The following is a 27,739-nucleotide window of genomic DNA, read 5'->3' as shown; positions in this document are numbered from 1 at the left end:
AACTTTTTGGAAATCATGAAATCATGTGAGTTTTAGAACACTTGTGTTCAGCTGGGTACATCTCCCAGGCTGTGAAATAAAAAGGGGGTGAGCAGCTCAGGGATGCTGGGCAGGGCTGGGGCACAACATCAGCATCCATCCAGCAGGAATCAGGTCCCACCTTCCCCAAAATCCTCATCCTTTGCCCTCTGCAACAGCAGGAGCACCTCACTTGTGCCTGGCATCAGTCTGGTCCCCGCTTGAACAAATTAAACATCGTGCAGCTGGCTGAAGAAATTGTTTTATATTTCAAATAACAAGGTTGTTAGCTACAAAACCACACACAGGGTGACCTGCATCCTGGGCTAAATCTCCCCTTTGAAGCCCAAGCAGTGAAGTCATGACAATTTGCTGTCCAATTAGTTCCCTGGCAATGGTTTCCCACTTCCTGTGAACTTTCCCAGTCACTGCAAAGTTTTCTGTGTTTTTCCATGAAGGATATAGCCCTGCTGCATCTACTGGGATATTTAATTACCTTTATCAACCATGGACAGCAGCAGGGGCTGGGAGATGGATGGAGAGTTGTCCTGACTCTTCAGCCACTGCTGAAAAGGTGAACAGAGGGAGCGTCTGGCAGTGAGCAGGTCTGACACCTGCTTGGAGACAGAAAGGTCCTTCAAGGCAGCTCAAAACCCACATCATTTCAGGGACTCCTCAAAAGCAGGGACACCCCAAAGCACTGATGACTTTGAAAAGCTCTTCCTGCCCTTCTCCAATGCCCCTGGTCCATCTGCTTCTGGAGAAGTTTAGATAAAATTGAAGGAAACTCAGAAACATTCCCTAATTGCTGTTTGCCTGCCAGGCTGAAGAAAGCATCAGCTGCCAGAGCACAGAAAGCTTCCAGTCACATGAATCCCATTGATGGTTTCAAGCATCCTCTTCTGCATCCTTTTTTTAAAGCCTTTCCTTGCTGAGTGTCAGACCTGCTGATGCCAGGGGCTAACACAGCTAATGCTTCCCAAAGAGGATCAGTGCACCTACAGCTGACAGAGCCAAATCCTGATTTGGGATGCAGGAAGGTCAAGTTCAGCTACCACAGACTGCCAGGGGGCAGGCAGGTAAATTACAGAGGTGGGAAGTGTCCTGGGCTGCATCAAAGGCAGGGCAAGGAGGGGGATCCTTCCCCTCTAATCTGCCCTTGTGAGCCCCCACCTGCAGTGCTGTGCCCAGCCCTGGGGCTCCCAACATGGGAAGGACATGGAGCAGCTGGAGCGAGTCCAGAGGAGGCCACAAAGATGCTCAGAGTGCTGGAGCCCCTTTACTATGGAGAAAAGCTGAGAAGACTGGGGGTGTTCACCTAAAGAAAAGATTCTGAGGACACCTGAGAGCCCCTTCCAGTGCCTAAAGGGGCTCCAGGAGAGCTGGAGAGGGATTTGGGACAAGTGCCTCGAGTTGCAGGACAAGGGGGAACGGCTGAGAGTGCAGGTTTAGATGAGGTGTTAGGAGGAAATTCCTGTGAGGGTGGTGAGGCCCTGGCACAGGGTACCCAGAGAAGCTGTGGCTGCCCCTGGATCCCTGGAAGTGCCCAAGGCCAGGTTGGAAAGGGCTTGGGGCAGTCTGGGATAGGGGGAGGTACCCTGACAATGGCAGAAGGTTGGAACTGCATCATCTTTAACATCCCTTCACACCCCAAGCATCCCAGGATTCCTGTTTTCTAACTCATCTTTCAACGAGCGTCTAAACTCAAGCAACAACTTGGAGAATGCTTCCCAACCCTCTAAAGGGAAGGTTTCTAGCCCAGGGATTTCTCAGTGGGATGAGAGCCTGCAAGACAAGATGTGAGGCCTCTCCTACCTGGCCCAGGCCAGGAGAGTTTAAGGTTCCCCAAAACCAATGCCCTCCAACAGCACAGGGCTTTGAATTCCTCCAGTGCCCAGGGAAGTGAAAGGGTGCTTGGATCTTCTCCCACCTGCTCAGGGCAGTCTCTGCTTTCAGCCCTTGCTGCCAGAAGACACTGAATGAAAAAACAACCCTGCCAGCTCTTTGCTGCTCGCTCCCTCAGCCAAGGAAACCAACCGTGGCCAGCAGGAGCAAGAACTGGAACAGGATTTTCCAACCCCTGCTCTGCTCTCCCATGTGCAAATGCTCCCAATGCTGCAGAAATACAGGTATTAAACACTTGCAGCCAAAAAAAGAGCACTGAACCCATCTCTTGAGGTGGCTGCTTGAACCACAGCAGAGAAAAGAGGACTGGCACTGAGATAACCCTTCACAAACACAGCCCATGCACCTGGGACCATCTTTCACCAGAGTCCAGGGTGATCCAAACCCAGATGAAAGCCTGTGCATGAACCTGCAACACCCAAAGCCCTGAGCAGGAGGGCAAAAATGAGAGAAAAAACGGGCACTTCTATAGAAAGCACAAGGCTGCAGGAACACAGAGAGGCAGGCATATACAATGGTGCTTTTATTTGTAACACCTTCAGCTCAGGCTGCAATTATTTCAGTTTTTAAAGTTAAATCTTGTCAGCAATTGAGGAAAAGAAAAAAAAAATACCCAAATAGTCCCTGTGTGCACAAACAATGCAGCTTTGAATAATACCTGGTAATTTTATTTCATATTAACATGAACAGTAAAAAGTGGACATTTTGACAGGATTTTACTTCAGGTCCTTTTCTTTATTCCTCTATTGTGTCCTTTTTGCCAGTCTCTTGTCCCTCAAATTGTGGATACTTTGCCTCAACATCAGCCCAGGTGAGATAACCATTGGCCAGGTCTCGGATGATGCCAGGAAGTTCAGAGATCTGCAGGAAAAGCCACAAAGATATAAGACATAAAAACCAAAAAGTCACCAAAACCAAACTGGATATTTGGGGACATGGGCAATTTTTACATCAGCAATAGAACAAGTACGAAATACCTTCTGGAAGATAATTTTTGGGGAGAAAACCATTTATTAGGACACCTTAGATTATCTTTTATTAGGGTGATCCAGGAGGGAAATGACTGACCAAAGCAAGGAAATGTTGTGCTATAATTTGGGAAGGGAAAAAAAAAACAAAACTACACACATCCAAAAGATGCTGTAAGCCAGGATTCAGGTAGGCCCTACCTGCTGTAAGACCAGCATGAAAGAAGCTGCAAGTTGCCTTTTCTTTGCCCCTCACAGCACACTGTCATGGTGCAAAGGATCAGCCAGAAAGCTGAAAATTTGAAGAAACTGAAGGATAGCAAAGTCTCATCTCTGCTGTGAGAGGTCACCCAAGTGACAGAGACAGAAGGGTGCCCTGAGGAATTGGCACTGCCTGTTACTGCCAGCCAAACACCAGCCAGCTCAGCAGCTCCAGGCACTGCAGGTGCTTCTGTGGAGCTGCAACTCAGCCCCACAGGTGAGCACCATCTCCTCCTGTGTCTGGGGTGAAGGTCAGGGAGAAAAGAGCATCAGGGACAAAAGAAAAACCTGAAAACCTCCCCAGACTGCAGATCCAGAGCTCTGAGCAGAGGCAGAGCCCACCACAGGGAGGTTTTTGCTATTCCAGTCTGCACTGTAGCCACACTGGCAGAGTGTGCTTAAGGCACAAACAGCTCTGGGGCAGTGGTTCAGCAACTCCTGTGGTGCTGCACAGGCAACACCAGCTGCAAGGCAAACCCCAGGGTTCTGCCTCTTGGTGCCTGTGGATTACAAGGAGCCTAGCCTTTAAAAGCTAGACACAACCCAAAAGTTGTATCAATGCTTTAAAGTCAATGCTTTAACTCAGCAGCCTTCTCACGGAAAGAGCCACTCTGAAGAGCACTGCAATCAGCACAAGGCACGGCTTTCAGGTACAATCAACACCTCTGCATGCAAGAAAAACAAAAGCTTCTGCTCACTTTATCTACTGGGCCAGCATCTTCTGTCTGACCAGGATCTGTTCCTGGGGATTTCTACAACAGCTACATTGCTACAGAGCTGGAGGCAGCCCCACAAGGATTAGTGACATTTCAGGATCAGCAGGGGATGCTGTCCCCAGGGCCAAAAGGAGCACCCCTGGCTGTGTCAGCCCCCAAGCCCCATGTGCTATACTCAGCACTGGTGAGGGCACACCTCGACTGCTGTGCCCAGCTCTGGCCCCTCAGGCTGGGAAGGACATTGAGACTCCTCCATCCAGAGGAGGCAACGAGGCTGGAGAGGGGTTGGGAACACAAACCCTGTGAGGAACCCCTGAGGGAGCTGGGGGTGCTCAGCCTGGAGAAAAGGAGACTCAGGCCTGACCTCAGCACTCCCCACAGCTCCTGAAAGGTGGCTGTGCTCAGCTGGGGCTGGGCTCTTTCTCCAGGAACTGACAGAACCAGAGCACACAGCCTCGAGCTGCACCAAGGGAAATTTAGATTGGATATCAGGAAAAAGTTTTTCACAGATAAAATTCTGGAATGGTCTGCCTGCGGAGGTGGTGGAGTCCCCATCCCTGGGTGTGTTTTACAAAGCCTGGATGTGGCACTGGGTGCCAGGGTTGAGTTGAGGTGTTGGGGCTGGGTTGGATTCGATGATCTTGAAGGTCTCTTCCAACCTGGCCATTCTGGGAATTCTGTGAGTTGTGTCAGCTGAGTTGTGTGAGCTGTGGGAGCTGTGTGTGCTGTGGGAGCTGTGTGAGTTCTGTGAGCTGTGGGAGCGTGTGCTGCGCTCACCTCGGCGCGGATCTGGCGCATGGAGTCGCGGTCGCGCAGCGTGGCCGTGTGCGGGGTGCGGTTCACGGTGTCGAAGTCGATGGTGATGCCGAAGGCCACGCCGATCTCGTCGGTGCGGGCGTAGCGCCGGCCGATGGAGCCCGCTGCATCATCCACCTTGTGGGAGATCCCGGTCCTGGTCAGTGCTTCGGCTGCAGGACAGAGCAGGGATCATTACACACCCCCACACCCCTGAGGCCTTGAGTTTTAGCTTTTGTATTTTCCAGATTCTGTACTGCATTGGTACAGAACTCGGAACTTCACATAAAGTGTTAGCAAGTTCTCATTGGTATGTAACTCTGAACTTCATATAAAGCATTAGCAAGCTCTCCTCACAGCTCAGTCACACAGAACAATCCTTTTCCAGCCTGAGAACCAAGGACACTGCTGAAGCTTCAGGCCCAAAGAGTACAAACAGCAGGGAATTGAGGAGAGCAAACTGAGAGGATGGACTGCACAACCTGAAGCTGTAATTGGACAATTAACCCCAATATGGAAATGGACCAAAATTTATAAAAGTGTGAAAACTCATGATATGGATTCCATCTTACATCCACCTTGGGCAGAGCCACAGCCCACCTCTTGTACTGCCCAAGGTGTATCCTTTGAAGGCCCTTATATAAATCCCTACTTTATTCCTTTAACTCTGTCTAGCCTCTGCTCCAGGTAGCCTCTCAAGGCATCACCCCATGAGGCACTGCCTGTCCCTGGTGCAAGCAGCATCTCAGAGCCCCAATTTTACTCTGACAGAACATCCAGTGTTTGTAGGACCACAGAGTCAAACCCACCCTGCTCTCCCAGCTCTCCACAGTGCAATACAACTCTCACTCCAAGAGCAAAGTCACCAAGTTTTTCCCCTTGCCATCAGTGCCATGACTCTGCTTTAGCTCCAAACCCCAGCCTCAGTGTGCAGGGCACATCCAGAGCAGGGACACCAAGTCCCAGGCAGAACTGGTGCTGACAGCAAAAGGCACTGTCTGACATGCAACCCCTGTTCCTACCCTTCATCTGTTCAGTTTTATCACCCCCATCTTTCCTCATGATGCCCACTACCAGGGGGCTGCTTGGCAGAATGGTTGCAGGCTCAGCAGCTCTGGGACAGACTCAATAAATTAGGTGGCCAATAAAAGCAAAGCAAACTTTAATAACAAAACAAAAAAACCCCACTGCACCAGCTTCTCCTAAGCAGTGGGAAAGATTTCTTTTTGACACAAAAGGAAAAAAGCAGTCTCTTTTACACTCCAAACCAACACAGGGATGGTCATGATGGTGGGTTTTTTGAGCATAGCTGAAGAGTTTGATGGATACCCAAAGCTTGTGGATACTCAGCTGGTTCAGGTCAACAACTCTCCCTGTGCACTTTGGAGAGCCACATGATCCCAATGCTGTTTTGAGAGCCCTCTCTTCCCAGTGCATAGCCCCACCAGACCCAAAGTGCTTAACACACTTACATAATTCCTTGACAAAAGGCATGAATTCCTGATTCTGGCTCAGAGGAAGAACAGAGCACTTGAACGGTGCTACAACAGCTGGGAAGCTGAAGTACTGTGGAAAAAAGGAAAAGCACAAGTAAATAAATACAACTTTAGTGGTCAGATCAGACTCTTAGGAGGTGAGAATAAGCTCTGACTGAGGCTGGAGGCAGGGTCAGTGTTCCAGAGGAGTCTCTGGCCTACTCTAGGACATCAGCAGTGACATCTCACACCACTGGAGCAGGACTGGTTTTCTTCAGCCTCCATTCACCCTTATGTCCTGACAGCTGTTAAATGTTATCTCCCACCAGAATGGGTCTATTACAGCCCTCCTAAAGAAATTTAACCTCATCTGAATTACAGAAAATTAAGGGTGGAGGTGTCTTTCCAGAAGATTTAGTCTTAGGCACACTCTAAACCAAACTTCCTGTTTGAGACTCCACACACATGGAGCATATGCAGCAAAAAGGTTTTAAAACCCTTCACAGACACCCTCAAAAAGTAAAAATGTGCAAGAAGTGAGGGAAAAATAATAAAATCTTTCCCGGCAATCAGCAAGGTATGAAAGGCACAGAAGCAATGCATGTGAGATATACCACAATATAAAGCAGCCCAGGCTACATGGAAAGTAAATGGGTACTAGAAAGAAGTTAAACCCAGTGTTTTATACTTCAGAGGCAGTTTGAGATTCAAAGTCAGCTGTGTCCTAACTCTGGGCTCCTGAACCTTGTTCTCCCAGTCATAAATGTACCACATGCTGTGACACCCAGGGACATAAAGAAGCACTTTTTTAATGTTCTATTTCTTTTTTATGAACACAGTCCAGGAGCCAAGAACAATGAGCAGAATGCAGCACCAAGTTTCCAGTCAGCTTCTCATGGGCCACCAGCAATGGCACAGAGCACCACACCTGGACACTGACTGGAGGAAGCTCTGCCTGAAACACACACTTCCCTCTGGCCCCTGCTACAACAAAGCTTCAGAACAAGGTTTTAGGGGTGTTCAGAACCAGAGAAGGCTGAATTTCACAGGGGACTGAGCAGTCCATTGTCCATCCTGCTGTGCAGAAGTATGATTCCAGGAAAAGCAGCAGCAAGAAAGGAAATTAAACACTGAAGATATGCCTTTCTCTGAGCAATGGAACACTGTCAAATGTGCATCCAGAAGGAGGAATTTCTCACCCCCTTGCCAGGAATCCAGCGAGAGCCTTGTGCAGACGTGGCCCCAGAATGCTCTCATGTAAAAATAACATGTACTCTGGCAAAACCAGCAATGCCACAGCCCAGCTGGGCTCTCCCATCTCCACTGGGCATTGTGCAGTGCTCTTGGAGCCCTTTCCCTGGATGTTAGGGGAGGGCAGGTGCCTGCAGCTGGCCCAGCCTCAGGAGCACTCACCGTCCTCTGCTCGTCTCCTTCCCGGATGCGGAATGTGTGCTCAAACACTGTGTACATGATCCTGCCAATGCCAAACGAGGGCTCAATGACATTTGGGATGATTTCTTCCACTGGAACACAAAATAGCACACATCACCATTAAAAATGTGTTCAGACAAGAAAAAGATATGGTTGCTGATGCTGGCTTTCTGCTCACATGTAGATGAGTACATGGAATAAAAGATTAAACATTTCTGCCCTAAATACAAATATCTGAAGTAGAGATTTGGACTTAGCTCATGTACAGGACATATTTAGGCTGTAGAAAACAACTCAGGGCCCCTTCTCTGGCTTCTCTGAGGAACTAAATCCATGCATTTTGGAAAATTTCCTTCTAGCCCCCTTTCCTGCATCAGGACAAAAGCTCTGTGGAGATGCAGTCACTGACTTTCCAAAAGCCTCACTACTCTTAAATTTCAAGGAAATTATATTTGGCATTTCTCCTAATGCTGTGTTACAATATTAACAGAACAATGCTACCAATAAAGTTCATACTTGAAGTGTATCCTGATGATGATCAAACAACAAAGAATCAAATTTACCATGTAATGTTTTCTGAAATCTCTTCACAGTAACCATGTCCTTTGTTATTAGAAAAGTTTTCCCTTCAGTTTCAACAGTGAATTCCCTGCAAAGAAAAAAGATGTAATTTAAAAGCTACAGCAATAAACAAACAAGTTTTATTTCCTTGCATCACTTGGTTGACTCTGAGAGTGAGATGACAAAAGCCAGGGAAAACCCCAGAGATGAAAGAAACATGTAGCATACCCATTAAAAGAAATTTGCATTAATAATACAATTACTACATGTACATTAAAAGCAACCATTTTCATAATCACAGTGAACTTTGCTGTGGTTAACAGCCTGAAGAAAAGTCATCAGGGAAATTCTCAGGATGAAGCCTATATACCAAAGAGAAAAAGGGAGGCACACAAAGCAGGCACTGGACTATCAATAAAAGCAGGGATATTCCTTGTAACTCATCTACCGAACCATTTCAGGGAGATTCTGGATGGACTAAGTTTCTTTCCTGCAATAATTTCTCTGCCCATTTTGAGTGTTACTATTTTTTTTCTACACTCACATTCATAGAGATGTGAAAGAAATACATTTTAACTCAGGGAAAGAAAGAAAGATGTGTTACCATTCTGTAATGTATGTATTTATCCTACACCTTGTATCATTTCAAGCAGGAAATTAAGGGCTTATTTGTTACTGCACCATTAGCTTTCCCCTAACACAGACAGCTGTTGGCCTGCTTCAGCCAAATCTGACAACTGTAAAGACTTGTATTTTCAGTTCCTGCATGTGTTAGGAAGGCAGGCCAGATCAAATCATACAAATTCATGCCACAGTAAACCAAAGGCTGTAACATGTCCTAAAGCAGCTCACTAAATACTGGAGGATACTCAGGCAAGTTTTGCTTCTCATTTAACTATTTTGTTCCATCAGTCACAGAATTATTTTATTAATTTTAAAGTTTTAAGTCAGTCCTGGTCCACTCTCAAACCAGAGTGGGGAAGCTGGTAAATAATTCCCATTTCACTGAACTGTTTCTCTTCTGGGATGATCCCACTAAAGCCAGCAGCTCATTCCCACACAGACAAACATGTATGTTGATGGATGACCACCAATGCCTGGTGAGAGCACTCAGACATCTCAGATGACCCACACAGCCTGTTCTCACAAGGAAACTGCTTTCAGGTGGCTCAAAAAAAAGCAGCAGCCCTCTGGAGCACATCAGGGTGTCAGAGGAAGGTACCACACACAGAGAGCTCACCCTTTCTCGTTGAGCAGCTGCTCCATCTCGCTGATGTAGCACTCATCACACATGGAAAGGTATTCCATCACCACCTTGGCATCCTTCTTGTAAGCTTTGCCAATGGCTCCCTTATTTGCCTCAAACTGAACAATGTTGACTGTTCTGTACAAGGCTGTTAAGGAGCTTTTGAGGACAGAAAGCAGGGCCTGGTTCCTTCATTATGTCAAAGTTAATTGCTACACAACACAAAGACATCTCCTCTACTACTGGATGAAGGAATTTCCCTCCAAGAGAGGAAGAGAGTAACAAATGCTCAATTCTTTCCAGGTCACTTCCCAAAGTCATGTTGGACTGCAGTTGTAGGTTTCCCTGATAAATATACAGATGTAACTTGAAATAGAGCTGTGCAGGTCTTCAAGACATCTCCCTGTCCAATCCCTTTCCACTTGAGGAGAAGCTGGTTTATTCTGAAAGGATATAGGTTCTTTGAGATGCTTCTCAGCTATGAGAGGAACTTTGGTGGCACGGGCATGGCAGGAAAGGTCATAGCAGGAACGATCAGCACAGCCAACGATCTCAATCCAACCCTGAAAAAACAAAACTGGAAGCTTTCACAAACTCACTTAACCATCAAATATGTTTATTCACCCTTAAGCCCTCCCTGCTCCCATGACTGTTTTTCCTACATAATTAGCTCTGTTACAATAAGCAGCCCTCCCTCACCAGTTGCTCCCTCATTTGAGTGAGTCCATTTGTTTCCAGAGGAAATGATCAGTCATCTACCCAGTGCCTGTGTTCAGGGCCAGCTTTTCCACATGGCTTGGCAGAGCACAGGCCTGTGCCAACAGCTCAGGCTGGGGCCAGAGCACGCTGTCCTATCACTCACATGCCACAGGCACACAAGGAATCATGTCCCCAGGGCTCTGCTTGGCCATGGGACACACAGCAGGCAATCAACCACACTAGAACGGCCAAAAGCCTGGCTTAGGAGCTGCTACAACACAGATCACCTGCAAGGGAAGCTCTTAATTCAGTATTTCAGCATGTATGGCAAGGAGCAATCTCAGAACACCGTTTACACTGGATTGGTGAAGCAGCAAATAAAACCTCCCTCTGGATTTCCTGACAGCCCCATGTAAGACAAGGCTCAGCAGCTGCTTCCCACTCACTGTCACATCAGTGTGGGATGTGCAGGCAGCCAGATGTTGTGTGGTTTTCCAAGCTGGAGTGATATAGCAAGGTGTCAGAAAAGGTATGTCAACAGAAAAAATCCCTGTGCTTGACAATCTTGGTGTCACAGAGTATTCTGAGGGATTTTACAGAAATCAGACCATTAGGGTGTTGCAGTTACTTCTCAGAAAACACAGAATACAGGTTTATGTGGCTGTTTAACCTGGAGAAGAGAAGGCTCTTCCAGTGCCTAGAGGGGCTCCAAGAGCTGGAGAGGGACTTTGGACAAGGACATGGAGTGACACTACAAGGGAGAATGGCTCTAAACTGAAAGATGGCAGGTTTAGATTGGACATTAATAAGAAATTCCTCCCTATGAGCATGCTGAGGCCCTGGCACAGGCTGCCCAGAGAAGCTGTGGCTGCCCCATCCCTGGAAGTTCAAGGCAGGTTGGATAGGGCTTGGAGCAACCTGGGATAGTAGGTGTCCCTGCCCATGGGAGCTGGGTTGGATCTTTAAATCCCTTAACCCACACCATTGTATGCAGTAAATTTATAGAATGGATTTTAAGCTACTCAGACCACTTCCCTTCTTACAACTGAGCACTGCAAGCTGGTACAAACATTTCTGGTCAGTTAAGTAACAAACTAAAGCATGGTCCAGCTCCCAAGGTGTTCCTTTCACACCCCTGGGATTGCTGTGCTCACTGCTGGGTCAGCCTGTTGGAGACCCTGCTCTGTCAGCATTGTCCTCATTATCATGACAAGACTTGCAAAGCTGAATAATCTTATTTACATGCAGTGGCCCCACACCATGTCCAGGTTTGGGCTGGCTGGAAAGATAGGCTGTGGACTTGTATGGTGGTCAGCTATGGACATTCAGAGGAAACCATTCCTTCAGTCACTTTTCCAGGTCTTTTCTATATGAAGACAAATCACTCATTTGAGCTGCAGGAGGTTTGGGGTTTTTATAATCTTCAGTTTGGTAGAATTTTACTGGCTGCTATTCCTCTAACATGCTGTAACAAAACACCAGTAGTGATGAGTCTAAATCCAACCAACAAGAAATGAGGGAAAAAAAGGCACTCATCAAGGCTTGAATGAAAAAGCTCTTAATGACTCAGCAGGAAGATGATAACAAATCCTTGAGGAATTTTTCTTCCAGTACCAGCTGTCTGAACTGGCAGGAGTGAACTCATTTCTCACAGCATGGAAGAGGGAAAGGAAGAGCAAGCATTCAAGCAGGAAGCAATCTGCCCTGAAATAACACCTCCAGCAAAACAAATCCTTCCCCACTACTTTTACAGAGGTTACAGTCTTTGGAAAGCACCAGGACTCAGTTTCCTTTAACTCCAGATGAAATTTGACCAGTAAAGTGTCCACAGGCTACTTCAGGCTCCAGCAAAGGAGCCTGGACCTACCAAAGCAGCATGAACAGTTCAGAAACTTTGTGCAGGAAGCTGGTCCTGGATTCAGAACATTTCAACTGCACTACTAAAAAAAAATTCTAAATGAATATAATGAAAAGTGCTTTAATGCCAATATAGATTGTTCCGCATACTTGAATTTAAAGAAGAAGGTTCAAAAAACAGAGAGCACCATTCACTTAAGCAGAGTGAAACAATCCTTTCATTCACAGTGGAGCTGTACATGATAAACTTTTCCAACAGGCTTCTTATTTCTGAGATTCCTTCCTGTGACTTTCTTTGTTTGTTTTTCCAAACAAATTTTAATAACCAGGAAAAGGTGTGAGAACTTTGCAAATCTAAGAAATGCCTGCAGTCTATTTCTAAGGTACACATGAAAGTCATCCACTGCCACGTAACTGACCTCTCATAGGAAAAACATACTCTGACCCCTCACAGCATCAATTGTTTCTCAGTACTTAAAAAAGCAACTGAAATTCAAGAAAACTAAGACCAGAATGCACTGGAGTACAAGAATCTTGTTATATAGGGAATCCTTGGCTTAGACAACACCGTGTGTTCAGACCAACATGGAGCCGGACAGATGCATCAGACACACAGTCCTAACTTGAAAAAAAACAGAAATAAACCAAATCTAAGAGGGGCTCCTCTTGCTGTTTGCACTTTGCCCACTTACATAGGAGGTTTTGGACTCTGCATCCCAGCAGTCACAGGCATAATGAGCCATCTCATTCTCCATGTGCTGTCGGAAGCGCAGCTTCTCCGGGGATACGCCGACCTTCGTGAGGAAGAGGTAGATTCTGCCGATGAAGTAACCAAGAACAGAGTTATTGATCACACCCTGCAGGGAGAAAAAGCAGGAAGAAAACACCCACGTGAATTCCTAAAGAAGCAAAGTCATGATTTGTTGAACTTCTGCAGGCAACCTGACATGTTACAGAGAGAACTTGTGGTTAAGTTTTGTCTCCCCTGAAGCTGTTACATCTCTTCAAATTCACCTGGTGCCACTGGCACCATCTCCATCTGATCAAACAGTGAGTTACTGTTACTCCAGGACTCATCACCCACTGGCTCTGAGGATCACCTACTTGTAAATACCCCACTGTATCAACAGTGCAGTCACTGGCATTACAACAGCTGCACCCTGCAGTTCACAGCTGCAATACAACAGAAGAGTGGTATTCTTTTCATTTTTTTTGGTTTTTGTTTTTGGGGCTTTTTGCTTTGTTTATGTTTTTTAAAGACAGTTTTGGTGTTTTTTCAGGGTTTTTTTACATTTGGGGGTTGGAGGAAATGGGGTGGAGAAGGTTGGTAAATCAACCAATTCGTAATTAGATTATTCAGGTAGTGATTCATCTCATTGTGCAAGCCACATACTCATAGGGATCAGCAGCTGAATATGAGATTCCCAGATCTTGCTTGTATAAATATTCCTTACTGTCCCTCTTCACCAGTTAAGTGTGAAATTTAACTTCCAACCCCTATCCCAGCACCACCTGTATTCTTGTGGTAGCAAGGGCCAGGCTTAGATCTCAGTCTTACTGATTCACTGTAGAGAAACTACTCATAAATCTAGGAGCAAACCCCAGCTGGCACCAACACAGCACAAACTTTGTGTAAGCCCAGTGATCTGTACCCTCAGTCCTGGATTCAGAATACTCCAACTGCACTACCTGTGTTCAGACCAACACGGGACTGGACAGACACATCTCTGAGAGCCCTAATTTTAAAAAGCCAGTTTGTAAGCCAGCCTTGAGAGCACCAGTGCAGGGAGCAAGCTGGGTGTGCCTGCAGGAGGAAGGTTACCTGCTGGACGGCGTCCCCCAGCCGCATGACGTGCGCAGACTGCCCGCTGACCTGGGCCTTGGCCGAGTACAGAAGGATGTTGAGATCTGCCACGTTCTGAAACTTGGGGTGGTTTTTCTCACTGGGGTCCACAAAGTGCTCAATTTCTGCCATGGTGAATTCCCTAGTAAATACAAACACATACACATGAAATATTTTATGCATTAGACCCTAATAAACCATTGTGCTTCAGCTTCTCACAGCAAGCCAGTAATTTAAAATCATAGGCAGACCCAGCCAGGACAAGGGGCAGACTGGAACATGAACCTGTCCTATCACTGGATTTAATTTCATCTTCAAATTCCTAACGAAACTTTCTACAAATTCATCTAGAGCTCTCCAGGCTGTGGTTAACACTACTGTGAATCAGAGCAGAGAACACCACCTTGGAAGTAATTCCAGAAGTTCTCTGAATTTTTTCCAGACTGCTGTGATGATCATATTAAAAGCAGCTGTTCCTTACAGGGTCTGCTGATTAAATCAGTAGCTTAAACTCATGTCAGAGGTGCCAAAAATAAGCAGGTGAGGTGGTAATTTCCTGAAGATAATGATACTGCTGCATACAGCAATGGCATGAATTCTGTTTTAAGAACTTGTCTTTAATATATCTTTACTCAGAGATTGATTCTGAGCCTTCTTGCTTGAAATCATTTTCCACTGAATTAGCTCGTTATCAACAACCTTTAAAAAGCTCTAGGTAATCATTAACTGTAAATCACAACCATCAGGGTGTAATTTCCTGTGATTGCATAATAACAGTCTCCAATAAATGTGCCAAAAGCATATCATTTATATTTGACTGAAGATGATTTCAATGAGAGAAGTTCTCATTTCCAGATGAGCAAAACAGAACAGGAGGACTGAGGAAATTCCTGAGTTTCCCCTGTGCTAAGGATGCCACAGCCTCTCAGTGACATTTATAGCACCACAAAATAATCAACTACCAGGTTTACAACATGTACTGCCTGTGCATGGGAGCTCTTGTTCCAAATTATATGGAAGAGACTTCCAGTTAGGATAGATCAATTTAAAATCAGAGATTATCGCTATTGAGAGGCAATAATCATTTTTATCCAGAGACAGAACTGAAAGTAATTCCCAACAACCCTGAGCTTTCCAGCTTGACTGATCTGGCGACACAAACACTGGTCCTGAGTCAGGTTATCTCCCAACTTCCTCTCTGGAGCAAGCTGAAGAGCTGCAGAATCTGCAGGACTGAGACAAGGAAATATTGCTGCAAGGTCAAGCACGTTTTAATTTCAGTTTCAAAGCAAATACTACAAACAGAATTAAATAAGCAAAACCCTGTACAGAACACAGCTACCTTGGACATGATTCTTTCAGACTATGATGGAAGCCAAATTCTGTCAGTGAAACTGAGTTTATCTCTAATATAACAATTATGTCAGAGATTCTACTTCTCACAAGCCAATCTTAGAATTCTGTACTTAAAATCTAAACTGTGAATTCATCTCTAAAGCCTGAGACTCACCAGGCACATAACCAGGATTCCTCTGGGAGAAAGCACTAAAGTGAAATAATGCTGCACAAACCCTGGAGAGATGCTCCCTGCTCCCAGGTACCCTCCTGCTGAAAGAGAATTTGGCAGTACCTCACTCTGATAAGGCCGGAGCGGGGTGAGATTTCATTCCTGAAGGAATTTCCAATCTGGGCAGCAGCAAAAGGCAATTTGCCTTGGTTAAACTCCAGCAGACGTTTGAAGTTGAGGAATATTCCCTGTGCAGTTTCTGGCCTCAGATAGCTAAAAAAATATGGAGGAGAGGAAGAATCAGGAAGATTTAAGGGTGGGGAAGGCAGGGACAGAGCCACAGTTGTTACAAAACTTAGAGGTGAAAGTTTTTCTCTTGAGACTTTTAATTCCAGGCAAAAAACCCAATTAAGGAATAGACTGAAGGGGTAAAAACTTCACCTCTTTCCTCAAACAGGTATCCTGAAGTCGGTTTTCTACAGCCATGAAGCCACAGACAATTGGAGACCAGCATTAAAACTACTTCAACCAGCAAGGTCACAGCTGGGATCTGTATTTTGGGTGCTTTAAGTATTTTCATGATTCTCCAAGAGCCCCTTGCTTCTCTTGCCTTTCCCCAAGATTCCAAGGAATGCTGATGTGCTGCAGGAAGCTGGGACTGAGAGGCAGGGGAAGGCTACTCTAGAGATTTTATTTTTATTCCAAATCATCTCTAAAGCAAGGAGAGTGTGAGCAGAATGAAATTAGCACCTACCCAGGCATATTTCCTCCAGGCCCAATGGAGGTCTTGAACATCAGATTGAAAGAAACAGGAGGGGACAGGTCATTCCCAGTGACAGGGGACTTCACATTGTAGTTCACAAAAAGATCTGCAAGCTCTTGCTGGCCATAATTGTCCAACTATCAAAACACAAGAGAATTATTTTAATTATAGACAAGATAACAGGATTGAATGTCCTCTTTATCTTTATGAGCGTGATCTACAGCTCTGAATCACCTGCCCAAAATATTCCCTTCTAACCTAAATTTTCAAGCAAGCTGAAGTTTGAACCAGTGATAGGAGAATACACTCTGCACATTTGCAAACCCATTTTAGTAATAGGTCTGGGATTTAGTCATACCACAGGAGGTCTGAGCTTAAGAGTGGGTGTAAAGCACACGACAAGTCACTGGGATTGCACCACCACCCACCAGAACAGATCCTTTTGAACAGATTCAGCTAAAACATGGGGAGCTCTGCGTTGGGAGCAAAAAAAAATACAGCAATGAGAGAGAAGAAAGCTAAAATGTCTGCAGGGCTTTGCTTGCATTCATTTATTTTTCTTCTGTTGCTTAAAACACAATATTCGAGCTATGCATTAGATGCCCTTTCAGAGCTGTTCTGAATTTCTAGTTGTCATGATCTTTCATATATCAGGAAAAAAAATGCAAAAATAGGGTATAAAAATACTCTATTAATAGAGAGATTTCCCCAAAGGACGGTCAAACTTCAGTGTTGTAGTGTGGAAAACCTAATGACAGCTGCTCAGTGATGTATAACACTGACAAAAAAGTTTCTCCTTTTGGAAGGAAACATTCATTCAATGCATGGCTTTGGAAGCATTTATCCTAGAAGTCATGAGAACAAACATTAAAAACAAAGAAAAACAAAACAAAAAAAAAAGGCAAATGTTTCTACAGTTGTTCAGGAATGTCAGACTGAACACCAACTATTCTCATGGTAAACACAGGAAAAATCTTTGTGGGATGCCAGAGACAGAGGAACAAATCTCCAGTGCTTCAAAGCACTGAGACAATTTCAGAACAAAGCAAATCAGTGCTGAGCTGACTCAAAGAAACTCTGACAAAACTTGTGATCCATCTCTGTTCCTTTGTATGACAATCCCACTGAAGGGACTGACAAATGTAAAAGCTTTTTGCCAGGGTATGAAGTGAAACAAAGCAAATCAACTCCAACACTGAGCTTCAGCCTTACCAACCCAACACTCAAGAGATTAATTAATGTAACAGCAGTAACTCTCCAAAACAGGGAGATGTGGTTCACCAACAAGCTCAGAGTATTTATTAACAATTAGATTGTCTGTATTTGAGAGGATCTCTGGGGTAAAGACTTCCGAGCATCTTCAGGAACAGAAAAGGGCCACTGCCTCTGGACTCCAATCATACAACTATTTCCCTGAAGCAGCCAGCTCCCCGTGCAGCACCCACCTGTGTTAGAACATTTTCCATTTCTGCTTTTTTCTCTGCCGTGCACTTCTTGTCAGACATCAGTTTCTGCAGGTGAGCTGTAAGAAAAGTTAGTTATGAGTTTAGATTGCAACTCCATCACTGACCCCAGCATAAAACAGCTCGGGAGGATTCCCCAGCATGAGTTAAGTGATGTCCACAACTTGTCCTGACAGTGTCCACCAGGGTAATGCTCTGTCCTCAGGGCAGTGGTGACCTACAGTTCACTGCACTGCTGTGCCACAGGGAAAACAACACATTCTTATCCAGTTCTTTTCCAATATTATTTCTCTAAACCCAAGCAGTCCTTTGTAGTCCTTTTCTTGCTTTCTATTACACAGACAAGAAATAATGTCTGATCCCAAGCACCAAGGCTGATTTTATTCACAGAGGCAGGTACAGAGCTGGTACAGTGGGGCTGGACTGTATTCCAGGTTACAGCACAACATCTTCCCTGACACACAAAAGCACATAGTGATGCCAAGACTTCCCTCTCTTGTTTGAAAAAATCAATTTGACTTTTTAATCAGTAACAGCTCAGTTTGACAGTAACAGCAGGTGGCTGTTCACAGGGAGGGGCTGCAGAACACACTTGTTTGATGAGGCTGCTCAGCAAAGGAGGCAGAGGTTGGATGGGCTTCTTTTCAGTTGTTTTTTGACAAAAAAAATCTTAATGAATATAATGAAAAGTGCTTTAATGACAATATAGATTGTTCTGCATATTTGAATTTAAAGGAAAAGGCTCAAAAAACAGAGAGCACCATTCACTTAAGCAGAGTGAAACAATCCTTTCATTCACAGTGGAGCTGTACATGATAAACTTTTCCAACAGGCTTCTTATTTCTGAGATTCCTTCCTGTGACTTTCTTGGGGTTTTTTTTTCCAAACAAATTTTAATAATCAGGAAAAGGTGTGAAAACTTTGCAAATCAAAGAAATGCCTGAGGTCTGTTTCTAAGGTACACATGAAAATCATCTACTGCCACGTAACTGACCTCTCACAGGAAAAACATACTCTGACCCCTCAATCAATTGTTTCTCAGTACTTAAAAAAGCAACTGAATTTCAAGAAAACTAAGACCAGAATGCACTGGAGTACAAGAATCTTGTTATACAGGGAATCCTTGGCTTAGACAACACAGTAATCTTTCACAGCCTGATGACACTGGGTTTATAAAAAGGGACATAACTGGGTTTTCACCAGAGATCCTGAACCTCACTTAAGACACTAACAGAACCTATGGGATTTTTGGTATGGTATGATTGATTACTGCGAACACAAGTAAGAAAGACTGGTTACACCAGCAGGCTTTCCTTGAGAAACATTCTCTTTCCCAGTGCTTGTACCACTACAAGAAATCCCCAGACTCACCCAGCTTGGAACAAAATCAAACCTTTTAAGAGATGATCAGCACGAAAACATTCCCCGTTTTTCACATCTTTCACCATGAAGTCAGCAAACTTGTCTACATGACCAGAAGTCCTACAAGAGATGACACAAAACAAGCAATGTGACAGCTGCCACCGGACAGCCCCAGGTCTGTGTGATCCCAGTGGACAGACCTTTATCAAAGTTAAATCCTTCAAAAACTGCAGGCTCACTCCTGCTTCGGATTACAGAGTCATGTTAAGCAGCATCATCCCTCAGAAAATATGATCTGTGGGAAGTATCAATGCATCTAAATCTTAAAGGTGTCACAAAGATGACAGTTACTGCCTTCAGGAACTGCATCATGATCAAAACTAGACATAGCTGCAGTAGTGAGGAGTAACCAGTACTTCAGGTGGAGATATTCCCAGTATTTTGTATCTCAGTTGCATGAAAGCTTCTGCCCTTCTCCTTGTCTTCTTAATCCTTTAGGAAAAGAAATTATGACAATTTCTTACCTAATGGGACTGCTAGGAGGTTTTGAACTCTCAAATGTGAGTGCCGCTGCTTTCCCTGACTTATGGAACAAAAGCTTCTCACACTGATCTGTGCACTGGTACCTAAATATGGTGTGAAACTGGGTGACCCAGACTCAAGAGTCCTGTGCATAATTTTACAGAACACTGTAAAAAGCACCTATGACCAGAAATCACATGCTGCAGGTAAAAAAAAGACCCATATTTACTTTAGAACCGGCTCAGGCGTGAGCATGGTGCAGTCAATCTCCAGGATTTGCTCTTCCTGAATAAAGTGATGTCTCCATGCTTGGATGATGTTGTTCTTCAAAGCACACCCAACAGGCCCAAAGTCATACAGACCACTGACTCCTGCAAAGAGGAAAAGGTAAAAAAGAAGGGTGAGACTGTACAAAACTGCACTGTTTGGAGGAGATGTCTTCCCTTTTCAGCATTTCTATCAGCTGGTTTCATTTTATGAGCATGAAGTACAGTTCAGCTGCAGAGCACTACTGAGGCACCAGGTAGTGACAGAATCTAATAGTGATAAACTCATGCAACCAACAAATCTAAAAACCACATTCTCTCCACCAATGGATTCTGTTTTGGGAGAGCAATCTATGTGAAGAAGGAATCTGAATACAGAAGAAATGATCATGCACGAGCTGAAGCAGTGTTATTGTCAGTAATAAATAACAACTATCTGCAAATCATCAGTGTAGCTGCAAAGATTTTTAAAAAAGCCAATAAAACAACTCAGAGTGTTTAATTTGGTATTTAAGGTGAAAGAGCAGTAACCACAGAGGCACTGTGCTGCCTCCTGAGATGTTCATATCAGCCATCTGAAGAGGTTTACAGCCACATTTATTCACCTGTGCCATAAAGTTGATTGGCAAAGTTCACTGAGGGAACAGGTTCTAAAGTTCACAGTGGGTTTGAGGACTACTGGCTTCCTTGTGGACCATTCACTTAAAAGCTGGACTCCATGATCCTTGTGAGTCCCTTCCAGCTCAGAATATTCTGTGATTAATTTGCCAAGAGAATCTCAGGTAGAGATGAATAGTTATAAATAAGCTGATGATCTCCTTAAGCCCCAAACACTCTACCCTCAGCAAAGAAGCCATCTTCTACCAATGTAATGTTCAGGATATGCATCCTAAAGTCCACTCATTTCCATTCAGAGAGCACAAGACAAAAATTGAGCCCCATCCCAACCAAAACACTTCAGGAAGGGGGAATTTGTGAAAGGTTTACAGACGCAAGCAGGAAAGTTTAAAGCAAAGTTAAAAAAAAACTCTTGTATGCCACATTAATATAACATTGCTAGAGTGCAGTATTTCACCCAGCTAGAAAGACCATAACATTAGCCTAAAGGGATTAAAATGTACAATTTTCAAACCCATACCTCCATAAATAGAAAAAGCTTGGTCATAGAAAAACCTCCTTTTGAGTGTGTCTTCCATCTTAACTCTGTCCACGATGTCATCTTTGGGCTGTAAGGCCAGCTCCTGTAAGTCAGGCAAAACAAAACCATTAACAGCCCCTGATTCTGGCAGGAGGAGAAATCCACTCACCACTGTGAGTGAAAAGTCTGCAAAGACCACTCTGAAGAAAAGGTATCCTGTCAACATCCTCATTTTCCAAAGAGGAATCTTCCCACTGAGATTCAAGTGCTCAATTATGAACATCCTTGTGTGAATGCAGCATCATTTCAGACACTTGAGGTGGACTCATGACCTAACTTTCCCTGAGCAAGCTATCCTCAGCTTTCTTCACAATCACTGCAAAAAAAAAAAAAATCCCAATTTCAAAACCAATTCTGATCTTCTTCCCTCTTCTGATTATGAAAATATCTTTAAGTGACCATCTCAGACTGCACACATCTAACTCTTGGCATATACTTTACTTTCAGTAAAGTGCTCCTCACATGAAAAAATTTTGACTATGAAGATTAAAAGCACCATCATCCTCATGCTCTGCCAAATGGATGATTTTAAGGATTTGTGCATGGAAAATCTATCTGTAAAATTTAGGTCTGCACTCAGAAAACTTATGAGTGCTTTAATGCCCTGACAAGATACTGTGACAATGTTTGAGAGCAGACCCACTACTTTATCTGAAAACCTGTAATTTTTGCAATCTAATCCATTAGTGAGGTCAACAGATTTCAAAGATCTCCTTCAAGGCAGTTGTTTTGATCATTAAGGCAGAGTTAAGCCCAGAAGTGCAGAAAATTCAGATCCTCCTAAGTGTCTCAGACTATCATTTTGAAAAGCCTTTGAGTAACAAAAAATTATTGTGTGTCCATGTATTTTAAACTTCCTATTTTCTATTATATATAATGACAAATAAACGTGGTCTAATTTTAAAAGCACTGTACTCTGTGTACTTAGCTGCACCACCCTGCTCAAAGCTTCACATTCAGAGCTGCTCTGACATCTTCAAGTAAGAACCACAGGGCTTGAAAACCACCACTGGTGCCTTTCCCCAAAGGTAGAAGGGACTGTGATCCTTGCTGGGAACAGCATCAGAAGAGAAACACTCCAGTACTGGAGTGCTGCACTCCCAAGGGCAGATGCTGCATTTGCAAGGTCACCCTTGCACTGACAGCCCACACAAATTGTGTAAGTGCTAAGAAACCTCCCCACTGCATCCCACAGGCACCCTCCAACACAGAGGTGGGGCTCACAGGGATACCAGAACTCCACACCTGCCTGGTGACATCCACAGGGACACCAGAACTCCACAGCTGCCTGCTGACATCCACAGGGACTCCAGGACCCCCCACCTGCCTGGTGACATTCACAGGGACACCAGAACTTCAAACCTGCCTGCTGACATCCACAGGGACTCCAGGACCCCCCCACCTGCCTGCTGACATCCACAGGGACACCAGAACTTCAAACCTGCCTGGTGACATCCACAGGACACCAGAACTCCAAATCTGCCTGGTGACATCAACAGGGCACGAGGACTCCTCACCTGCCTGGTGACATCCACAGGGACACCAGAACTTCAAATCTGCCTGGTAACATCCACAGGGACACCAGGACTTCAAATCTGCCTGGTGACGTCCACAGGACACCAGAACTCCTCACCTGCCTTCTGTCATCCCCCCAAGCTTCTGAGGGTTGGTACACAAAACTGGGAAAACATCTAGATAGTATTTCCTCCAGGATGATCTAGTTATCAATGCAGGTTTCACGCAATGGTTTCAAAGCCCAGTCCCTATGCTGAATACTCAGTAAAAATGACATTTTCTTGGGTACAGTGTATGTAAACAGGCAGCCACAAAGCCAGACCTGGCAGAGAGCAGCACCTGTTCATCCCACGTGACCCTGTGGGACAAACAGGGTCAATGGGTTTCAGTTCAGGTGAACTCACATTCTCAGTCAGGCAGCTGTAAGAAGTGCTGTAAGTGTATTTACTCATTAGATCTTAAGAGTACCACCCAGGAACAACTACAATCATGTTTGCATGAAATAGAAATTAGAAATAACCTGGTGAATTTGCACAAGTGACTGTTTTTAAGCTTCAAGCTTCTTTTTGTTGTTTCAGTCTGGGAAGGGGACGGAAGCTTACAGGATAAAAAAGTGTATTTTACTTCTTTATTAATCTAAAGACAACAAACATCAAGTTCCATCTTTAATTTGCACAGACTTCAGAGCTTGGCTGTACTGAAAAAAGGGGATACAATTTCACCTCTAAGGCTGAGCATAACTACAGGTTATTTGAAATATCTAGAAAAACTTTGCTACTGTAGCAAAATGGGTGGTTTCTAAATAGACACATTCTATGACAGGCAGGGAATTTCAATGCACAAAGAATCTGAAAATTCACCACAGTGAACAGCATGTGCTTTGACTCTGCACACAAAAAATCTATACAGCAAACAAAGATTAGTGAATATAAAATCAATTTCAGCTTTGATTACTGGGCAACCCGAACTCCTATGTATTTGTTTCCACACTGATTTAATGCTAACAGAAATTAGTGTAACAGGTAAAGAATGAAATTGCCACTAACTGGAAACCTGTAAAAACTACTTCAGAAGTGATTCAGTCTATAACTGTTTAGACCAAACCTGAAATAAAGAATTTAGAAGACATTTTAATGCTTTTCAAGACAAAACTGTGGAGCCCAGAATTTAATTTCCAGACTCACCTTTGCTTCTAGGACCCTCTTCCGAGCTTTGAGCTCTGCTACAGCTCTGTCTATGTCCACCTGGGGAGCTTTCTCTTCCTTCAGCTTCCTCACCAGCTCTCCCTAGGGGAAAAAGAACATTACAGATTCATTCTCTGCCACAGATGAGATCTCTCTTTCTTCCAGCTCCCCTGGCAATCCAAAAGGAGATTTCTGTCCAGCCTGCACACAGGTCTCCAGAGGCTGCAAGTGAGAAACACACTTTTAAGAGTTAGCAGAGTAGACTTCATTAGGGAAATTCAACCACCCCACACAACTGTTAAACCACAGACCTGCTATTCAATCTCCATGTGGAATTATATTCCTCTATGTACATCACATTTCCACACATCGCTGGTTCCTGTCTTTGAGGATGCACTAAGTGGATTCTCAGATGGTGAACACAGGCTTTGTGCTCTCCATCTCCTTCTACAAGGTTTCTCTTCCTTCCACCCCTTCCCTTTTCCTCAAAGCCTATGACCATTTCAGACTTCTTTTCCTCTGTTCTATCTGACCAAAACTGGCCAGTGAGGACAAAAATTTTCAGAAGAAAGTCTCACAGAAGACAGATATTTGCAGCCCAATGTCTAAGCAAAGAAAACGTTGCATTTTGAGTGAAAACTGTTATAATTTTTAACACCTGTTCTGAAACGTTGAGATACAACAAAGTCAACAAAAAAATAAAAATACCCTTAAAAAAACCCCAAAGCCTAAATATTTCAGAGCAGCAAAACCCTGCAGTGGGCTCACAGGAGGCCTTGACCTAAGTCAAACCACCACCACCACCACCTTGTTATAATTCCACAGTGGTCTCTGCCCTTTCAGCCCAGAGAAATGCTCAATCCCTACACACCCAAAAGTGTTCTTTTATGATCATGATCCTCAGCTGTCAAGCCCAGCTTGCTCCTGGAGAAAAATGAAAGTCTTCCTAAAAGTCTTGCTAAAAATCTACCTTTGAGTCCACTCTTCTTCACCAAAACCAAAATCTAGCTTGAATTACTGAGAAGGACAAAGGTGCTGAAAGAAAAAGCACAGTGATGTCAAAGCTGTCCCAAGTGAGATGTTCTAAAAATAGGATACTCCAAGTTTTCTTGCACCTTGCATATCTTGAGCAGACAAAAAAAAAAAAAACACAATCCACAGAGATTACAACATTTCCACAATACCAACCTTTTTTTCCTAAATTCTGAACTTTCCTGACCAATACATTACAGGTAACTGAGAAGGCAAAGAGAAGAGAATACACAGACTGCCATTCTGTAATCAGATTAGAAAAGATAAAAGTGCTCCAGAGACTGAGGGGTTCAAAAGCACATTTTATTAATAAAATGATGTCTCCAAGGACTGCACTAAAACACACACAATGAGAAGAAGGAAAAATAAGAATCCTGTCAGAATTAACCCCATCAACTACACAAACAGAACAAATCTCCCGTTTCCTTCCTCTTAACTACTTAAACAAAAATGTGAAAGTTTCACTCTGAGACTGAGGACTGCAACTGCCATTCCTGGGAAACGTGGCAGAGGGAGGGATCTGATCTGGTGTTTTTTTCTTCTAAAGTAGTAAGTCAAAATTGCCTTTGTTGAGCCAGGGGGGTCGGCAGAGGAAAACATCAAGGCAGCAGCAAAGCAGCAGCTCCTGCTGACTCAACGGAGCCCTCACCCTGCTCATTGCTGAGCATCCAAAAGCAGCACACAGCAACTCTTTGTCTTGACCTATAAGTAAGAGTGCTCAGACATACGCAAGGAGAAGGAAAAAAAAAAAACAACAAACACAACTGAAGCAAATAATTATGCCTGCTGACAGGACTCAATCTAATTAAAGCTCCGATCCCCAGCCCTGCCCAAGAGGAGGAGTGCACAGCAGCACTCGATGTGGCAAATTTTGCTGCAGCTTTGTCCCACAGACCAGCAAAGCAGGGAGGGATCCACCCCTGGATCACGGCAGCTTATTGCATCAGGCACTGCTGCAGGAAGATAGGCTGCTCCCTCTCCATAGGCTGAGTCCCTTAGGTTTAATTAAACCACTTCTCCTGGAGCTGCCAGACACAGACTCCTGCATCCAGAGGCATCAACCACCCCGATCTTTGTTATCCCCTCCTGTGCAAATATCTCCAGGAGTTACTACAGCCAGTTGTACAACACAGTATGTGTGGCTCCAGCTGGACTATTGTTTATTTTTCCCTTGGTGCCCCACACCCCAGTTTCAACCCCTGAAAAAAAGGGGTGCCTTGATATTCGCAGGCAAATGACAGCACCCAGGATTTTAAACTAAATAAATTGGCTGGTTCTAGAGATCATTGCTTTATTTACAAGCAGCTCTCTTGCCAAGGCATTATGCTGTACAGTGATTCATAATAAAAACTCACTGAAGTGCTGGCATAATTAGAGGGCCATAAATCCACTCATTTAATGGGGAAACACACGCACAAATCTGCCAATACAAGGGACACACGCATAGCTCTGTGTGGAGCTAAGGAGAATAATATGGATTCAGCCACTTAAAGGAGGCACATGGGGGACACACAGGCGCAGGTCTGGCAGGTGGTGAAGAGAGGAAAAGGAACTCCACAAGGTCCATTGCCGTACACAGCCGGAGTGCCAAGATTTATTTAAGAAATGAAAATACAACCAAATCCTTCTTTGGTAAGAAGGATGATAATGGCAAAAGGAGGGAGATGGGAAGACAATGCGATGCAGCCCCAGCTAAAAGGACACATCACCCACCTGGATTAACCAGATGATGAAATGGAAAACATGCAAAGGAATCACCATCCCTTACTGCATCAGGCAAATATGCAACTCCAAAGAACGTCATTCACCTCCGGAACGCGGCACAAACTCAGCTCTAAGGCACCCCGAGGGGACGAGGGGGCTGTTTTACACGGGAGGGGACACCCGGGGAGGCTGAGGGACAGCTCCAGCCCTGCCAGGCGGCCCCGGCAGCGCGGGGAGGGCGAAGAGCCGCGAGGGGAAACCCACACGCGGCTGCCCTCCCGCACCGCCTGTGCCCGAGGGACCAGCCCTGAGCAGAGACCCGGGGACACCCATGGGGGCACCTATAGGGACACCCATGGGGACACCCATGGGGACACCCATGGGGACACCGGGGGGCTCCCCCAGGCCGCGCAGTGCCCGCAGCCGGAGCCGCCGCAGCGCCCGGCGAGGATGCGCCAAGACCCCTCCGCAGGGCTGGAACCCCCGAGGGGGCCGGGGGCGCCTCCCACAGCCCGCCCGACCCCCGGGGCGACACCCCCGAGCCCCGGCGGCGGGGCGCGGGCCGGGCCGCGTTACCTGCTGCCGCACCGCGTTCCGGAGCGGCGCCAGCAGCGCCTCGGCCTGCGGGCCGTCCATGGCGGGGGGGGCGGCGGAGCGGAGCGGGCGGGCGAGGCGGCGCAGCAGGGCGGGCAGGACGCTACGGGGAAGCGGCATGAGGAGGAGGAGGAGGAGGAGGAGGGAGAGGAGGAGCGGTGCCCGCCCCCCGCATGATGAAATCGCGGCCGGGGTAAAGCGGGCAGCGGGCGCAGCGCGGCACTTTCCGCGCTCGGGGCGGCAGCGCCCGCAGATTCGGCACAGGCGGGGGCCGCGCGGCCGGCAGGGGGCGCGCGCACGCCGCGCCGCCCCCCCACACACAGACCGTGAGGGGAGCGGGGAAAAGCCGCGCCTGGCACCGCCCTGGGGGACACACGCAAAGTGCAGGTCCCCAGGGCAGGGAGACACCCCTGGGCAGCCCCTCCGGCCCGCACAGGAATCTGTGTGTGGTGAGAAGTGCTGCACCCTCCCGAGTGGTCTGCCCCGCTCCCCCGGGTGGCGCATGTCACCCCAGAAGTGTGGCTGGCCTTGGGGTTGGGGGCACCGCAGTGTCCCTGAGCATCCCCACGGCACCACAGCAGGGTTTGTGTGTGGTGGGAGTAGTGCGTTTCCTATGGGGTGGGGCGGCACCTGCTCCCCCTCAGGTGGCACGTGTCACCCCCAGAAGTGTCGCTGTCCTTAGGGCTGGGGACACCCAAGTGTCCCTGAGCATCCCCACGGCCCCACAGCAGAGTTTGTGTTTGGTGGGAGTAATGCATTTCCTATGGAGTGCATGGGGTGGGGCGGCACCTGCTCCCCGTCAGGTGACACATGTCACTCCCAGAAGTGTCGCTGTCCTTAGGGCTGGGGACACC

At 45.8% G+C, this 27,739-nt stretch overlaps 1 protein-coding gene across 1 annotated transcript; it reads right to left on the bottom strand.

The window, feature by feature from the left end:
- Window positions 1–2,431: 2,431 nt before the first annotated feature.
- GARS1 (glycyl-tRNA synthetase 1) lies at window positions 2,432–27,020 on the bottom strand. Its single transcript, XM_077789590.1, has 17 exons — window positions 26,868–27,020; window positions 23,556–23,657; window positions 20,797–20,899; window positions 19,622–19,763; window positions 18,902–18,990; window positions 17,491–17,567; window positions 16,037–16,182; window positions 15,406–15,555; window positions 13,755–13,917; window positions 12,625–12,789; window positions 9,827–9,939; window positions 9,371–9,511; window positions 8,133–8,218; window positions 7,552–7,661; window positions 6,136–6,229; window positions 4,646–4,836; window positions 2,432–2,784 (listed from the first exon to the last, which is right to left on the bottom strand). The coding sequence occupies exons 1-17, from the start codon at window positions 27,003–27,005 to the stop codon at window positions 2,659–2,661; spliced, it is 2,136 nt and encodes a 711-aa protein (XP_077645716.1). The 5' UTR covers window positions 27,006–27,020; the 3' UTR covers window positions 2,432–2,658.
- Between the last annotated feature and the right edge of the window lie 719 nt (window positions 27,021–27,739).

Source organism: Lonchura striata, chromosome 1 (genome assembly GCF_046129695.1).
Source record: "Lonchura striata isolate bLonStr1 chromosome 1, bLonStr1.mat, whole genome shotgun sequence".
Taxonomy (NCBI): Eukaryota; Metazoa; Chordata; class Aves; order Passeriformes; family Estrildidae; genus Lonchura; species Lonchura striata.
The sequence above is the reverse complement of the archived record's forward strand: the minus strand, read 5'-3'. Positions and strand labels throughout refer to the sequence as shown.

Bases quoted from the DNA above. Each gene is read 5' to 3' on its own strand.
- GARS1 (XM_077789590.1), bottom strand. From the start codon at position 27,005: ATGCCGCTTCCCCGTAGCGTCCTGCCCGCCCTGCTGCGCCGCCTCGCC. The intron at 12,790-13,754 runs GTAACCTTCCTC...TTCTCCCTGCAG, and splicing joins TGGGGGACGCCGTCCAGCAG to GGTGTGATCAATAACTCTGT. The intron at 9,512-9,826 runs CTTTCAGAATAA...CTTGTACAGAAC, and splicing joins CATCTCAAAGAACCTATATC to AGTCAACATTGTTCAGTTTG.